This window comes from Melozone crissalis, unplaced genomic scaffold (assembly GCF_028551555.1).
Source record: "Melozone crissalis strain CALT ecotype California unplaced genomic scaffold, PUWL_Pcris_2 ptg000012l_1, whole genome shotgun sequence".
NCBI lineage: Eukaryota > Metazoa > Chordata > Aves > Passeriformes > Passerellidae > Melozone > Melozone crissalis.
The window spans coordinates 12,339,406-12,356,328 of NW_026535790.1; the positions used below are offsets into that span (position 1 = coordinate 12,339,406).

The following is a 16,923-nucleotide window of genomic DNA, read 5'->3' on the forward strand; positions in this document are numbered from 1 at the left end:
AAAACATGAAAGGCAGAATAAATGAAGCCATGAAGAAATGGGAACAGAGATCCACTCCTTTAATGTTATTAACCTTTCCAAGAACAGATAATATTCCCGAATTAAAGGACATCGTGGGACACAGAAATGCATCCGGGTCATGTGGGAGCGATGCTGCGAGCGAGGCATCAAGGCGAATGCAAACACGGCTGGCAGGGCGGGGATGGCACCAGCCACCGGCACAACCAGTCCCCAGACAGCCCGGCTCTCGTTAGAGCACAGATTAAAGGGTTCCCATCCCCCGGCAGCGCCGCGCTGCTCAGCCCGGGCTCTCTGGGGAGTGCGCTTCCCCAAACCGGGGCTGCGTGCGCTCCCTGCCCCGCTCCGGGCTCCGGCAGCCGAGCGGGACCCGCCGCCACCGCCGCCACCGGGCCCGTCCTGACCCCGCACCGCGTGTCCCCTCCCGGACCGCGTGTCCTTCCTGCACCCCGTGCCCCCTCCTGGCTCCCCGTGTCCCCTCCCGGACCCCGTGTCTGCCACCCGCACCCCGTGTCCTGCTCCCGGTCTCCATCTGCTCCGCGCACCCCGTGCCCTTTCCGCACCCCAAGTCCTGTGCCTTCAACCCGTGTTCCCTCCCGGACCCGGTATCCCTCCTGCACCCCGTGTCGTGTCCCCGCACCCTTGTCCCTGTCCCTGTCCCCCTGTCCTGTCTCTATTCCCGTATCCCTCTCGCACCCCGTGTCCTATCTCCGTCCCCCTGTGTCTGTCCCCGTGTCCCGTCCCTGGCCCAGTGTCTCTGTCCCGGCCGCTGCCCGCGGGCGCCCCCCGGCGGTTGCCCCTGGCGCGGCAGGAGGCGGCTCTGCGCGGCCGCTCGGCGAATCCCGCGGGCTCCCGGCGGCGGGGCCGAGCCCCCCTTTGCTCCCCCTTTTCTTCCTCCTCCTCCTCCTCCTCCTCCTGCTGCTGCTGCTGCTCCTCCTGCCGCCGCCGCCGCTGCCGGGCTCCGCTCCGCCTCGCCAGCCCCGAGCCGGGTGCCCCGGCCCTGCCGCTCCTCCGGCCTCCGCAGTCCCAGCCCGGCGGGCGGTGAGTGCTGTCCCGTCCTGTCCTGTCCCCCCGGGCACATCGGGAGGGTCGCGGGGTCGCCTCATCGGGGGAGGGCACGGCCAGGCGGGAGGGGGGGTCCGGGCGGCCCCGGAGTCCGGCGGGACCCCAGGTGGGTGACGGGCACCGCCCCGGGGTGACGGGCACCGCTCCGCGGGTGAGGGCGGCCACGCTCGGGGCATCTCCCGGGGGACGGGCAGCGCTTTCTGGCTACAGCATCGCTCCGCGGGCCATGGTGGCCGTGCTCGGGGCATCCTCCCCCGGCGGCGGCGGGTCACGCTTTAGGGCATCCCCCTCCCGGGGCTGGTGACCGCGCTCGGGGCATCTCCCGCCGGGGATCAGGGACTGCGCTGCGGGCATCATCCCCAGGGCTCCAGGGGTCCTGCCCGGGCACTCTCGGTGCACCCTCCGGGGGTTTGCGGTGTCCGGGCTGAGCTTGGTGTTCGTGCTTGGTGCATCGTCCCAGAGTGCTGGGGGACTCGTTCCCTCCCTGCACACCCACCCGTGTGATTTCCGCACAGGGAACCAGCATCCACAGCCCCTTTTCCACACCTGCAGGGCCGGGGCTGTTCAGGTGTCCCAGGAGCAGCTCCTGCTCCTGCAGCCCTTCCAGAACATGCCTCGCACGCAGTAACCCTGATCAGCGCTGGCTGCTCATCAGCTACAGCCGGCCCCTACCGTGGCTCTGGGCTCTGTGGTTGTCCCCCCCAGCCATGCTGGCTGTAATAACACCTCGGAGCCCCTTCCTTCCCCTGGGCTGTGAAATGCCCACAAACATCCCCGACCTGGCGGCACCGCTTAAAAAGCTCTGGCTGTGCTGGGAGGAGGATGCACCGAATCCCCGAGCCTTTTTACCTTTTCACCGCGGGATGAGGCTCTTTCACTCCGCCCGTGCTCCAGGGAATACCCACCCTTGGCCGTACCTGTTCGGGAGTTCATCCGTATGGAAAACGCAGCCGCTTCCCTGGCTGACACCGGGGCTGTCTCGCAGAGACCATTTAGTCTGTCTAGACAAGTATGATGAAGAGCAAAGTGCCTGGAGCTGAGTGATTAGAGCTCGGCTATCTCTGCAGTGCTACATTTGTCGTGCAGCTCTGATAGATGCTGCTCCGTGCTTTTGGATCTCTGGTTAGCGAGTGCACGGCACGCAGACATGGATTGTGGAGGATTGTTTCATGTCAGAGGCAGGGAAGGAGAACACAGCCAGCCCTTCATCACATATGTGCATGGGAGAAGCAGCACAGGCACTTGAACCAGACTAAAATGAACAGAGAAAACTCTGAAAATGGTGAATAAATGGGTGATGAGGGGGAAAGGCACGTACTGCCAGCTTACTTTCTGCAGGCCAGCACAGAGAAGTTCATGAATGTTTGTGTGACACTTGGAAAGCCTCAAATGGCAGGCACTGAAAAATAGGGTAGTGCTTTGTACGAGCATAGAATAAATAAAACCTGTGGAAGAGAAGGCTGAACCGAGGGATAATGTATGTCCTCAGGACGTATTAAAATGAAGCACAGCACACTGAGAGAGCAGGCTTTAACATAAAACAAAATCAAAGGCAAAGTGGACGTGTATGTGTTCTTAAATACTTAAGAACACTTAAATAAGAATATTTAAATAAGGACAAAAGGAAGCATCTGCTTCCATCTTAGGTATTTAATGACCTTTACAAATCTTGTCTTTCACCTTGCAAACCTTTTTTGCATATTGTGGAGTTGTCCATCTAACTTGTCCAGCAGTCCAGGTTAATTAATGAGGCAGATTCCTGGGAGGACAAACTTCCAGGGCTGAGTCTTGCAGCAGAAACACATCAATCACAGCTCCAATAGGACAGGCAGCTTCTCCTCCTGGTAAATGCACGTGTGAATCCCTGAAGCTTTCCACAGCACTAGGAATGACTCTTCCCAAGACCATCTGTTTCTGAGCCACAGACATATTCTAGAGACATTACACACAAATATTATTGGGATCTGGCACTACGTGAGGCCAGAAGGCTTTATCTGAGTTTCTGGGCTGGAACACTCACAGATCTGACTCAGTGCTCTGTGGCCACTTAATTCCAGCTGGACAGAGGATGCCAGAGCTCCATGGGGGTGCAAGCAGAGGGCTGAGCAGGTCCAGAGTGGATTTTCTCTATGAGCAGAGGGGATTGGTTCTGAAAACTGCTGAGTATCTCAAAACCAGGTCTGAGCCTGGCCAAAGAGATTTGGTGTGACCCCAGGAGCTGAGCCTACTCGGCAGGCAAAGCCTGGCTCTGTGTTGAGCTCCGTGAGGAAGGAGCTGGACCAGTGAGAATTTTATTAGGAGCAGAGCTTCTCAGTCAAGAAAAATCTCTTTCTATACATGTAAACAAATAAATTGAGAAAATTGCTTTCTGGCTGTCATGGGTGCAATACTGGGAAGCTCTGAAAAGGAGAGGCTGATCCTGGAGCAGCAGTAGCAGACACCAAGTGCAAATCTCAGGGAAAGAGCTATTAAGGAACTGGAGCATGTGTTGATAATTAGTTATCCCTTGTTATGTTTGCTCTGGGCTTTCCATTTCTGTTGACTGGCGATGAATTTTCTGCACTATCACTGCTTGTTTACAGTACAGCACCTACCAAAGGTAATTAATCAGTGTTAAGAGACCCTGCTAATGTCCCTCTGACACACAAAGAGCCAGGTAAAGTCAGTTTGCCTCCAATTACTTCACAAGAGACGAGAGGGGAAGGGAACAGAGGGAATCTCCTTCTGTGCATCTGCAGTGCCTATGGGAGAGTCAGAACTAAAAATTACAAGTTAGCTTATAAAATAAATAACTTTAGAAAGACCTTAAAAATTATACAATCTTTGCAATGTTAGGGTCAAATTCTATATGAGACCAAATAACTTCATAATGCACTAAGTGCCCTTTCTGGACCTGGACATGGAATTTCTTCACACAAGACCATCCCTGTCTTGTCAGAATATCCCAACTGAGCTCACACTGTATGATATTGCCCTGGCCTTTGGAAATCATCCTGTTACTGTCAGCCCCAGGCATATCTATCCAAGAAAGCAATGTCAATATATTAGAGAATAAATGACACATCTATGAATTACAAACAGAATAATTCATAGGTAATTTTCAATTACAGAGAATAATTTATATGTGTCTGATTTGCAGAGAGAATTACTTATGAGTAACCTGAATTGCACATGAAGCACATTAACAGGTTACTGTGGGAAAGGGAGTGTACAGACTGCTCAGGTGTCACGTGCTGAGCCTGAATTTTGGGGTGTTTCTTGTGAAAACACTCACCATGAAAACACAATCTGTCAGATTCCATAGTAAAGAGATTTGTGTAATGTGCCCAATTTGGTCTGAAACCTCGGGGTGGTGCTGAAAGCCTCAGGGAGTGTGCTGGAGCTCCTGCCTTGTGGAGCACCACGAGCAGAAAGGCCACAACTGGGGTCCTACAATATAATCCTTGGGGAAGGCTGGAAAAGAACAGGCAGGAAAAGACAAGGAGCCAAGTGCCAAAACCTTTGGGTTCTCTGTGTCTCCTCTGCACTGAGTGGAGGTGATGATGGATGGTATGAAATATGCAAATAACAGAGAAAAAGAGGAAAATCTCCAGGGGCTGGATGAGATTCCCAGCAAGGCTCCTTCCCTGCCCTTGGATCCTGCACATGTTCCATCCTGCACACAGGGACATTGGTTGCTCCTTCATATCACAGAGACCTCCAAGATCATCAGGTCCAACCTTCATGGATCTCATGTGGTCCAACACAGTTACTCCTGGTTTAGGAAAAATTACAACGTTAGCAAATGGCTGTGAGATGGAGCAACAAAATGTGTACTGAGAACAGAATGTTTTCCTCATAGTAAAGTAAAAACCAGCACAGGAGTGGATGTGGGGAGTGTCTCCACTTGCAGCAGATCTCTAGATTATTATTTTGCTTAAAGCATTTTCCTAAGTACAACTACAAATTACTGGCCTTTTAAACAAAAGGAGTTACTTTCTCCTCCCCAGGACTTGCTGGTCAGGTCCCACAGCTTGTCATTTAACAAGGGGCCAAATCAGCTTCTTTAAAGGCAGAACATCTTCTGAAATACCTGAAGGGCAGAAGAATGAATTGGTGCTTCCACTTCTTCATCCCCACCTTGTCATCCTAAAAACTGAGTTGGGAAAGAAACCATCCAAGCCCAAGTGCCATTCCCTCCTGAGCCTCAGGGAGTTACACCAGGCACCTTCAGCACAAGAACTAAAATTATAAAGCCCTGTAGCTCTGCTCCAGTTAAATTAAACACCATATCCATATATTAGACCAAGACAAATAACATCTACTATGGCTAATGTGGTAAAAGAGCTTCTTTTTTCAACCACTAAAGTTGGTCTATAAAATTTTTCTGAAGCATTAATGAAGTATTTTAGAAACGCTTACTAAAGAGAAGTAATTGTCTTGGATTTGGGGAGTGTAATGGGTTGTGCTGTTCTGTTGGAAGCAAAGCCAGACTCTCCAGGAGAAGGAGGCACATGCAATTCCAGACTGAATTCCTGCAAATGCCTCCCTGTGCCTGAGCTTTTGAACCACTACAGCGTCATCATGGGCACCCTTGGGCATGAAGAGCATCACAAAACACCCATGGACACAGCTGGGAATGTCTGGAGCTGGGTGAATGTCCCCTTTTAGGAAGTCTAGGGGAACAATGTATATCCCATAGCTTTGGGCTCACACTACACTCCACAAGGGACCCTGAGGGGAACACTGACTACAAGACTGTGCACTCATTGTATTTGCTGTCACATACATCCACTCTTTGCTGCTTCCCATTTAGCTGAGAAAAATCCATTCATTTTCTGACCAGCTCCTTCTCCCCAGACCAACACCCCAGTTGTTGCCCAAAACATTAATGAAAGCAGCTCATGCTTCCAGAAACTTTGAAATTTAAATCCTTTAACACGATCAGTCTCGACCTGGACCAAGTGCAAATTCTCTTTCTTGACTTGCACTGGGCAGGCAGCAGCATCACATCCTCAGGGAGCTGAAAATTGCTAAGAGCTCCCAGTGGAAGTTCTACAATCACCAGGAAAAGGATGCTTGTATTTAAAGGCTGTGCAGAACAAGTGAAATCTTGTCCATTAGGAAAATGCCAATCTTCACCCTAATCCAAGGCAGAACTCCTGATGACCTGCTGGGGTCAGACTCTCACTTTGTGCTCCCAAATCTGGAAGGAAGTCAGAAGTGTAGAGATTTGGGCCACCAAGTGCAGGGAAACCTCACACAAACTGTTCGTGCTCCCTGTTGGAGCAAAAACTGCTGGAGCAATTTGGACAATTTTGGGCAATAAGAAGAGCTGAGAAAATATCACAGATTTTTTTCTAGACTTTCACTGGATTAGGAACCTTGTACCACTTCAGGTCCCCCCATGCCACCTGCTGTCAGCCTTTAATGCAAGTGAAATACAAAGCTTGCAAAAATGAAAGAAAACTGCTTTTCCACTCCCTCTCCAAGCTACACACCCTTAGAGACAGAAAAGATCACACTAAATGAGCCCTTTTAAGGACTACCAATACACACACAGCTCTTCCCAAGGGTTAGATGAGAAGGAATGCAGTGTTAATTTTAATGGGCTGCCACTTTCCTCTCACAGTGCAAACCACCTCTGCATAACTGAGGAGAGGCTTTGGCTCTACTGTTGGTACTACTTTTTTTAAATATTGAATTTTCTTAATCATATTGCTGTCCTCAGGGGCCACTGAATGCCACTCACCTAGCAGAACTAGGCTAAAGACCTACTTAAGTTATATACTGAACCAGTTCCTCCTTAAAATATTTAATCTCTCTTTTTTTTTTTTTTTTCTGTGGTTGAATGCTGCTGCTAGGGCAGTGATGGTCGGCAGCTGATGCATTTGGTGTCCACCCAGAAAGCTTTTCTGGCTCCTTTTAAGTTACTATGAACTTGCCTAGAAGAAGGTAACACTTATTCCTGGAAACCCTGGGCTTTTGTGCACATATCCCCCAAATTTCCCATTCTGCTGTGAACAGTGGAGCACTTACCTGTGGTAGGCAAAAAGCCCAAAGTACTGCTCCAAAATGCTCCAGTTCTGCTTGGCATGGTCTCCTTACAAAAAGGAAAAATTCAGACATGGATTAGTCATGGGGGTTGTGCTTTGTTTCCTCTTTTTCTTCCCTCTCCCCAAGGTGTTCACTGGCACCTCCCCAAGTGCATAAACTGCAGTGGTAAATAGGTGCTAGAAATAGGAAAAGGAATGGGAACGGGAACAGGAATTCTGCAGCTTTGGGGAACGCTGGCCTTGGACAGGACCCTGGAGAGGATATTTCCAGGAAGCTCCAAATTAGTTTCTTTGTGCTGCAGGCTTTCTTTTGCTCTTTATTTACCACTTGACATCATCCCCAGCGTTGCTGATGCTAACACAGTGTGACATGAAGCTGTTCATGAAAGGACATGATGGCAATGGGCCCGAGCGTGTCCTGCTAGAGAGGCACCACCAGCCTCGCACAGCAAGTCCCACCTTGGCTGGGCAAATGTTCCCAAATCCTGCAGCCTGACAACAGCTCTGGGAGCCAAAGATGCCCTGGGATAACAGCTAGGATTAAAAGGTGTTAGAGGAAATTGTCACCAGAGAACAGCTGCTTTCACTGGTGTCAGATAAAGCAGAAGTTTAGGCTTCTGATTGACAGATAAAGACCAATATCAACCTCTTTGTTCCTGACATGGACCTGTTCCAAGGAGTGTGGTTTATCCCAAGCAAATAGCACCACAGCCTACAATGTCCAGTGCAACCAGTTGCACAACATTCAGAGGTATTTCCCATCTTATTGGGGTTTCAGGATACAGCACCAAAAAACCTCCAAATGAGTCAAGCCATCTGATTTACTGTGGATGCCCAGTAACATTTTGGGGCTGTACATTCTTGAGCACCATGTCCTGGCACATGGTCCCTGAGCCAGTGACACCCACAGGGATGTGGAGAACCCATAACAGCCTCTCCCATATGAAGCGTGGGGCCTGGAGCACAGCCTGCACTGTTTACAGAATACCACTACACCCTACAGCCAGGATATGGGCACGCCACTGTGAGGGCCAAGTGTGAGGAGGTTCCTCATCCCTGGTGAGTCTGGGCGCTGATGGCCATGTCCCATCTGTGGTGAGTCTGGGCGCTGATGGCCATGTCCCCCAAGCATGAGGAGCTTTCCTGACCCGGGTGAGGCCGGGCACTGATGGCCGTGTCCCTCAAATGTGAGGAGGTTCCCCATCCCTGGCAAGGCCGGGCGCTGATGGTCGTGTCCACTGAGCATGAGGAGTTTTCCCATCCCTGGTGAGACCGGGCGCTGATGGCTGTGTCCCCCACACATGAGGAGCTTTCCTGTCCTTGGCAAGGCCGGGCACTGATGCCGTGTCCCCTCCCTCAGGCCGTGCCGCCGCCGCCGTGCAAACGCGCGATGCTGCAGTGCAAACACGCGCAGGAGTTCAGCTTCGGGCCCCGCGCTCTGAAGGACGCGCTCATCTCCACGGACCCCGCGCTGCAGGAGCTGTATGCCAAGGCCTTCTCCAGGGCTGAGAAGCTGTTCTTGTCCGAGGCCTACAACCCCCAGCGCACGCTGTTCTGCACGCTGCTCATCCGCACGGCCTTCGACTGGCTGCTCAGCCACCCCGATGCCCCCGAGGACTTCGAGACCTTCTACCACGCCATGCTGAGGAGGAAGCAGAACTTCTGTCGAAAGCACATTTACCTGCAGCCTATAGGTAATGGGGGGATCGTCACTGGGCTGCCTGGAAAGGCACAGGAGGGTGGTGGGGGGTGTTGAGTGCTGCTAACACCGTCCTCTATGGATTCACCTGCAAATGCAATGGCCAGAGCAAAGACAAGTGTAACAGGCAAGGCTCTGACATGCCCCCAGTCCAGAGTCACAAGCCATGGTGGTAGACCTGCCATATAAATGGTATGTGTGCCCCTGGGTGAGGCTCACTATGAATTTATGCATGTATGTACATCAAAGTATGAAACAATGCTGGAAAAACCAGCATTTCTGGAGGTCTGTCTCTGATGGTTCATTAAACACAGCCACCCGTTCCCACGTTAATCATTCTGCACAACTTAAACAGGAGACAACCTTCGAGCACATCTGCTCTGCTAATGAGAGCATACTAATGCCTTGTGCAACCTCTCAGAAAGAGCTCCCTCTCCTCCTCTATATCCATAACCACCCAGAGGTGTCCACCACATCCCAGAGTAAGCAATGAGCTCCAGAATGAACCAGCCTGCCCAGTTGCTGTGGCCAGTGCCACAAAACCCCATCAGAGCCTAAAGCTCACCCTGGCTGTGAGGCACTGACAGAGAGCTTCTCCCCTCAGATTTAATCGAAGGCCCCGCTGGGCTCTCGCTGCTGGATTCCCTGCAGAGCTGTGTGGAGTCTTTCTTCCTGGGCCTGCGTGTGAAGTGCCTTCCCTCCATCCCAGTCTCCTCCATCCACTGCTGCTTCCGCCACAGCCGGGACTCGGACAGGGTGCAGCTCCACGCAGGTGAGCCAGGAGCAGCAGCAGGGAGCCCACAGAGACACCAGCCTGGCACACGGGCACCAGCTCTGCCCTAGGAAATGCCTGACACAGCCTTCATTGCCTGTGCTGGGAGGGGATGAGGAAGGGAGTGAAAAGGCAGAAATCCTGTTCCCATGGAAAGGCCAGAGGCTGGAAACAGGAATAAAAAACAAAGTGACTTGCATCATATTTTCCTCTGCTGTTTGTATTTTTCAGTGCTATTATGTTTAGGTCCAGCTCTGGATCTGATCAGCTCTGCGGGAAGGCTCTGTTGATTTGGTGCAGTCTGAGTTCTCCCATCCCCTGTCCAGAGCCAAAGTAAATTACTGGCCTGGGTGGTGCAGGGGGAGAACTCACAGGCCTTTCATGATAGGAAATTTGGGTTCATGTGTCACAAGTTCCCCAGGGAACTGGGTTTGCCAGCTGCCCAACTTGCACTGCACAAACATCCACCTGGAACGAGATGTTTGCAGGTACCATGGGCAGCACATGCTCAGCGCAGACCCAGCACTGCAGCCCTGGGGCTGTTCCAGCTCAGTTCTGAACTGCCTGTAGGGAAATTCTGCTCCTAGGTGCTCATTTCCATGGGTTAGTACTGAATTCATCAGCATCTCTGCCTTGTTTTGACTCTGTGCCCAGCACCACTTCCAAATTCAAGTCTTCTCTGATTTGAGAGATGGGCTACACAGCCATGGTTCTGCACCTGAGATGATGAATCCAGCAGCTCTGCCTGCCTGTGGGCTTGGATTACATTCTCCTCCCCATCAGCAGCAGAAATTCTGGCTCTGTGCCTTCCAGGGATTCCTCATTTAAATGAACATCTCTCTTGTTTTTGTGCAGATGGGATCCTGAATTTCCTGAAGAACAACAAGCCCATGGATGCCCTGTGTGTCCTGGGACTTACCCTGCTGGACCTTTACCCATGTGAAACCTGGAGCTTCACATTCAGCAAATTCCTGCCAGGACAAGGTGGGCTGGTGTCCCATGGTGATCCAGCACAGTGTGTGAATAAGGCAGCACTGTTCCAAAAAGCCCTTCCCTGTGAGACTGGAATTGCCCAATCTTATCCTTAACTAGCTGTTCCCTGGCAAGAGGAACTTTCCCCCAGTGTGAAATTAGGGGGATCAGGGCTCCTGATCCAGGCAGAGGTGATACCAACCTTTTGGGGAGTGGGTCTCACCACACCCTGTGTGCCCAGCTGGACTGTGCTCCCACAGCTGTATTTTCATGCTGCCTAAGGTGAGAGACAGCTGTAAAAGAGCAGATGCCTGACTTTACTCCTCTCTCTTCACAGAAGTGGGAGTCTGCAGCTTTGCCAGGTTTTCTGGGGATTTCCCCCAGGCTGGTTGCAGCAGCCTGAACCCACCCACGCAGAAGGAAGAGCTGTGTGAAGTCAGCAAGGAGGGCAGAGAGAGGACCCTGCAGTTCAGTGCCCAGGAGATGGTGCAGTGCTGTAAGGTAGGACCAGCAACCTCCTGCACCCCGTTTTTTCCTGGGTAGGGTTAAATATTGCAGGCCAGGGCATAAAACACCTCAGCCCAGTGAAGCAGCCATGAGACTGCTCCCAGAAGCACAGGCAGCCACAGCTAAGCCCACACTGAATTTAGATATAAAGAGCTTCCATTTTAGTGCACTGCATGGACAGCTCCTCCTCCCCTCACCACTGGAGCAAGTGACAACATCAGTTATGGGGAGGCTACAGGATTTGCCTCAGAATCACAGAATGGTTTGGGTTGGAAGGAACCTTAAAGACCATCTTGTCCCAAACCCCTAACATGGGCAGGGACACCTTCCACTAAACCAGACTGTGTCATGGAGCAGGACTGAAACAGCCCTGCCCAGCTCCCAGGCTCATGCTTGGGTAATCCTGAGTATTTTTCTTGTCAAGCACAGCAGGGCTGATACAGCATTTGGAGGATAATCAGAATATCTGGTGGAGCTGTGTGTAACTAAGGGATGGCTGCAAAGGGTGACTCTGTCCTCCTCAGACACTGACATCTGTGAGGGGAGAAGTCCCTGTGCCATCCTTGTTGCATGGATGGAGAAGAAGAATAGAGAATAATATCTCAGCCAAGTCATCTATATAAATGCAGAGCCCTTAAACCCCCCTCACCTCCAACACATCTCTTCATGAGTGCTGTCCTCCCTCACACCAACATCTGCCATATTCCAGCTCTGCCCCCAGTGCTCCTCCCAAAGCTGGCCCACACAGAGCAGTCACACCAGCACCTTCAAAGCCACTTCCCTTTGCTCCCCTGGTGTTTGCTCAGGGTTTTCTAGTTTGAGGCCTCTTCCTGTAATAATTTTAAATTCTATTAGGTGGCAATGGGAGGAGGAGAGGAGTCCTCCATCCTCAGCCTTTCCACAGTTGCCAATTCCCAAGGCAGTCATGCTTGGCCAGCTGACTCCAGCTCAGTTTTCTGCTTTGGCACAAATGTTAATGGAGTCTGTTCTGGAAGGACTCAGATCTGTTATTGCCAACAGCTTCTTGCACATTTCTCACACAGCCTGTGCTGCTCTTTTCAGGCCTCAGTGGGACTGGTTTTCCTCTTTAAAAAACCCCTAAAACAACAAAAACCACCACATTGTCTTTGGGGAAGAGCAGCAGCAGCACCAAACATTCTGCCTACAGGGCTCCCCACATCTGCCTCACCCACACCTCCTTCTCCACAACACAAACATGGAGCTGGGAAGAGGCAGCAGGTTCTCCTGTCACCTTGGTCAAGCCTGGGCTGGGGAGTGCCATTGCTGAGCAGGAGCTTGGTCAGACTGCAGGGGAGCAGGAAAGTGGAGCAGCAGAGGAGGAAGAGGAGGGGGCAGCAGAAACAGGAATGACCATGCAGTGCTGTGATCTTTGCTTCCCGGCCAGGTGACCTGCCATGAGATCTGCCACCTGATGGGGCTGGGGACGTGCCGCTGGCTGCAGTGCATCATGCAGGGAGCCCTGAGCCTGGAGGAGGCGCTGCTGCGGCCGCTGGAGCCCTGCCCCATCTGCCTGCGCAAGCTGCAGCACGTCGTGGGCTTCAAACTCATCGAGCGCTACCGGGTGAGCCCCACGCCCGGAGCCTCCTGGAGCAGGGCCAGGGCAGGGCCAGGCTGGCTCAGCCCAAACCCCAGCACTGGGGGTGCTGCAGCAGCCTGCTGAAGGCAGAGATCTCAGGAGATCTCAGTGCAAGGAGCTGAGGCACCTCCTCACACCTGAACATTGGGGTGTCCTACGCAGGCTCTGACCAACAGAGCACTCTGCACACTTCTAGGGATTTTAGCTCTTCCCAGGGGACACTGCCACAGTCCAACCACACTTTCCTACTCCCAAAAACCAGGTGGGAAGGGCAGGCAGACTGCAAGCAGGAGCAGCAGTGAGTGCAGGGATTCCCACAGCTATTCCCACAGGGATTCCTGTGCCACCCTGGATTTCTGCCTCTCTGGGGCTGCTGGGAACAGGGAGGAAACATCATGTGTGTACTTTGCTGCAATTCCTCTGTTTAAATTTATGAGAAAGGATCCCAAATTATTACTCCCAGTATGTGGAGGGTCCCAAACTCATCTTTTCTCACCCACATCACTGCTAACACCACATTTAGACAGATCAGGAACAATGCTAACACACCCTTAACTCTTGAAAGGGCTTTCAACCTCTGCTGTCCAAAAAGCAGGATTCAGTAGCCAAATGGTTGGTGGAATAGAAATAATGTCCCCATTCTCACTCAGCACCCATCTTCTCCCTGGCTGTGATTCCTGTCTGACACACATCATGCTCAGAGGCAGGATTTTCCTCGCTGCCTATCTTAAAGTCTGTGGGTTATATTTGTAACAAGATACGAGCAGAATGAGAAAGGAGATGCCTCTGGTTTCATTCAGCATGGAATCAGATACACAGAAGCATGGCAAAGACTGTAGGGAAACACACACTTCTTATGGTTTTCCAACTTATCTGTGCTGCTGCCAGACCCTTCTCTGACTTTGTGGCTCTTTGGTCTCTACTTCTGTCTGAGAAGTGTCTAAATTGCCCAGACTACCAGAAGATTCTGCTTAAATAAAGCAAATAAATTCTGCTTTATTTAAACACCCAGCCTGTCAGCATCCAGCCAGTGCTTTCTTGAAGAGAATGGCCACCTGCATTCATCTTTTCTAGAAATATTTTTGCCTTTACACCTGCAGCAAATACTGTAATTGGCTCAGCATCCTCTGAACACAAACCTTAAGGAATGATGCACTTGCCAAATGTCACATCTGCTTCCTTGAGAAGGCAAAGCTCAACAAGATACAGCATAAGCTGGTGTAGGACAGCTGTGATAATCTCTGTAAGAGGCTTTGCCATAGTGTTGAGAGGAGACATAAATGCCAGAGATGAATTAGTTAAGGAACAGGACAGAAGAGGGCAGAAAGCATTTGGAGACAATAACAGAGAGCAAAGTTAACTTGCCAAGCACATTAAGTGTAAGTCTGAAGTCACATTTCCTCTTGGAAACAATCACAGATCCCCACCTGCCACAAAACAGCTTCAGACACTCCTAAAAACCATAGGAAATGCCAGAACCAAGCTGTGCCTCAGCAGCAGCAGGTAACACTGCTCAAATCTGCAACTGAGACACAGTTTGGGGCAGGAAACCAGTCCTTATGCAGCAGAAAGAGCTCCTCAACTTATTTATCTGAGTTGTACTCAGAACCACACTCCATTTTTTATCCCAGCTGATTATTCCAGCATGAGTCATCTTGAAAACTGAAAGCCAGTTAATTATCCTGGTGTTTCCCCACCACAATCAACATTTCCACCTGCTGCTTGTGCAGCATCCCAGGCTGTCCTCACATGGTGGCTGGATGAGTTTGCAGTGGCCACACACACACAGACAGCAGGTCTCAGTGACATCCTCGGGGTGGACATCCACTTCAGCTGCTCTTGCCTGCAGGTAAACAAAACCCACACAGAGCTCATCCCTTCCTGGTCAAACAGGAGAACATAAGAGGCTGCAGCCCTTCAAACCCGCCCAAAGTTCAAATGAAAAAACCACCCAAAGGATGAGAGAGATTGAAGAGATTCTGGGAATTCAGGCAGTGATCCTGACTAGATTATCCCCTTTTTTTTTGCCTTGGACAGCCCAAATGTACTGCTGGGAAATCCACATCTCCACAGCCTTTTTTTTTTCCTGGGAATTGGGCTAAGTAGCAATTGGGATTCCTTCCCAAACTCACTATTCTTGGGAATGTAGAGCCATTACAAAATCATGGGCTGCTTGCAGCTTTCCAGTAGCTTTGCTGTCCCCTTCACTAGCCCAGCTCCCTCTGCAGCTTCTGGCACTGCCTTTGTTGGATAAGCCCAGAGGGAGGGAAGGCCCACTGGAGGTGGGACCAGGCAGGAGAAAAGTTGTCCCTTTTCAATTTTTCTTGCCCCAGAGGGAGGGGGCAGGGTGGATTAGCTAAGCTGAAAGAGTCCATTTTATTCCTGTACAGAATTCTTCCCCGAGGCTCCATGCTCAGACTGAAATGAGAAGCAGGGCTGATTTCTCCCACCCACTCAATTTGAGCTCTTTATCCTTTCTGTCACTTGCCTGAAGAGACAGCAATAGAGGAGGGGGGAGCAGTGGGGGGCTGTGAGGGAAGGGAGCTGCACAGGGCTGGGAATCTCCTGCCTGCTCCTCAAACACTGCAGCTCCCCTGAGCTGAGCAGGGACGGATCCAGCTCCATGCCTGGCACACCGTGGGGACAGCCCAGGCTAATCCTGTCACTGCTGAGCAAATGGGGGCTCTGCAGATGGATCTTTGGGAGCTACAGAAAGGAAAGGAGAAGAAATAGGCCACAGAAGTGTGAGAAACTGAAAAACACACAGAAAAAACCTCAACACTGGCAGCAAGGCAGATAAGACCACCTATTAGCCAGGATGACTGGAGTACTGTGGTTCATTCCCTAAAGCATAAGGAACAAATGTGCCAGGAGCAACCTGTTATATGCCTCATTGTGGCATTTAATATTTAAAAAGGAAATTGTCTCAGACATTTTCATTTCATTAATTCTTTCCTAGAATCAGTCTTCCCACTTGTTCATTTCAGCTCAGGAGGGGAAGAGCTATTCTTGGGAATAAAACACAAGTTACCAGAGGCATTAACAACCTGATGAAACACAATTCTTCACCACTATCTGAGGAGTTTCTATAATGACACAGTTTCCTCTGGAGAGGCGTTGGTTTGCCTTTCCTAGAGACCACATTCACACAGCAGGGAGTGATCTGGTGCAGCTTTCTCCGACCACCTTCAATAACAGGGCAGATAAAGTCCACATCTGACTGGAGGCAGCTCTGCCTCAGTCCAAGTAAATGGGACAAGAGAAAGCTCCTGCTTTGTAGGGTCACCAGGAGTTGTCTGACCCCATTGTCTGGCAGAAAGGATCGTGGCAGCAGCAGCTGAGCCACCCCAGATAAACAGGTTTACCTGGTAAACACAGGGAAGGTGTAACTGCATCTCTCATCCTCCACAATGAAACCTTTCTCCTCTCACCACAGAAGCTGTATGCCTGGACACAGACCGTGCTGTCCACGTGGCCAAGGCAGGAGTCAGCAGAGCTCTCAGCCTCCGAGGACATGCTCCCGTTCAGCTCCGACTCCGGGATGTGCTGCGAGAACGACTCCGAGGCCGTGACCTCCCTGTCCGAGCCGCTGACCCCCGACACCTGCAGCCAGGGCCTGTCCCTGGGGCCAGAGCTGGAGCAGGACGAGCAGCCCAGCTCCCTGCAGGAGGGGCAGGGCCAGCCCCGGCCCCCCGGGCACACCAAGGCCACGGACAGCATCAAGGATTACGAGCTGTGGCTGGAGATGTGCATCGCTGCCCTGGAGAGGAACGTCTCTGAGGAGGAGCTGGCTCAAGTGGACAAGAGCGTGGACGCCCTGGCTAAGTGGGAAATGTTCACAGGCCAGCTGCCTGCTATCAGGAAGGACCTGCCCTTTGCTAGGGACAGCACGGGGCTACGCAAAGTTCTTGGAGACAAATTTTCCTCCTTGCGGAGGAAGCTGAGTTCCAGAAAACTTTCCAAAGGGGAATCGTCCCCTCATCGCTGGCGCTGGGAGGACAACTAGGCTGGGGCTGCCTTGGGCCAGCTTTGCTCACCTCACTGCTTCCAGCCTTCCTCACCCCAGAAACAGCAACTCCCCCCAGGAATAAAAGGTATTTTGTTTTCTGAGATTGCTAACACAGTTTTGATGTGATTAGTTCTTCTCCAAGCGTTTTTGCTGTGTTGGTCTAAATGGCGCCACCAGTCCACACCCACCTCAAGTCCCACGTAGGTGCTTTTGTTTTCTTGGTCTGAAGTTGGCCAGGAAGAGCTCAGC

At 51.6% G+C, this 16,923-nt stretch overlaps 1 protein-coding gene across 1 annotated transcript; it reads left to right on the forward strand.

The window, feature by feature from the left end:
• The first annotated feature begins 1,017 nt into the window (after window positions 1-1,017).
• Window positions 1,018-16,722, forward strand: AMZ1 (archaelysin family metallopeptidase 1). Its single transcript, XM_054270946.1, has 7 exons — window positions 1,018-1,059; window positions 8,479-8,812; window positions 9,422-9,589; window positions 10,445-10,573; window positions 10,899-11,062; window positions 12,474-12,650; window positions 16,102-16,722. Exons 2-7 carry the CDS (start codon window positions 8,509-8,511, stop codon window positions 16,669-16,671), a joined length of 1,512 nt encoding a protein of 503 aa, XP_054126921.1. The 5' UTR covers window positions 1,018-1,059; window positions 8,479-8,508; the 3' UTR covers window positions 16,672-16,722.
• The last annotated feature ends 201 nt before the right edge of the window (window positions 16,723-16,923 follow it).

Excerpts from the sequence above, each read along its gene's own strand:
- AMZ1 (XM_054270946.1), top strand. The coding sequence starts at position 8,509 with ATGCTGCAGTGCAAACACGCGCAGGAGTTCAGCTTCGGGCCCCGCGCT. Across the intron at positions 9,590-10,444 it reads CAGGGTGCAGCTCCACGCAG|ATGGGATCCTGAATTTCCTG; the intron begins GTGAGCCAGGAG and ends GTTTTTGTGCAG. Across the intron at positions 11,063-12,473 it reads AGATGGTGCAGTGCTGTAAG|GTGACCTGCCATGAGATCTG; the intron begins GTAGGACCAGCA and ends CTTCCCGGCCAG.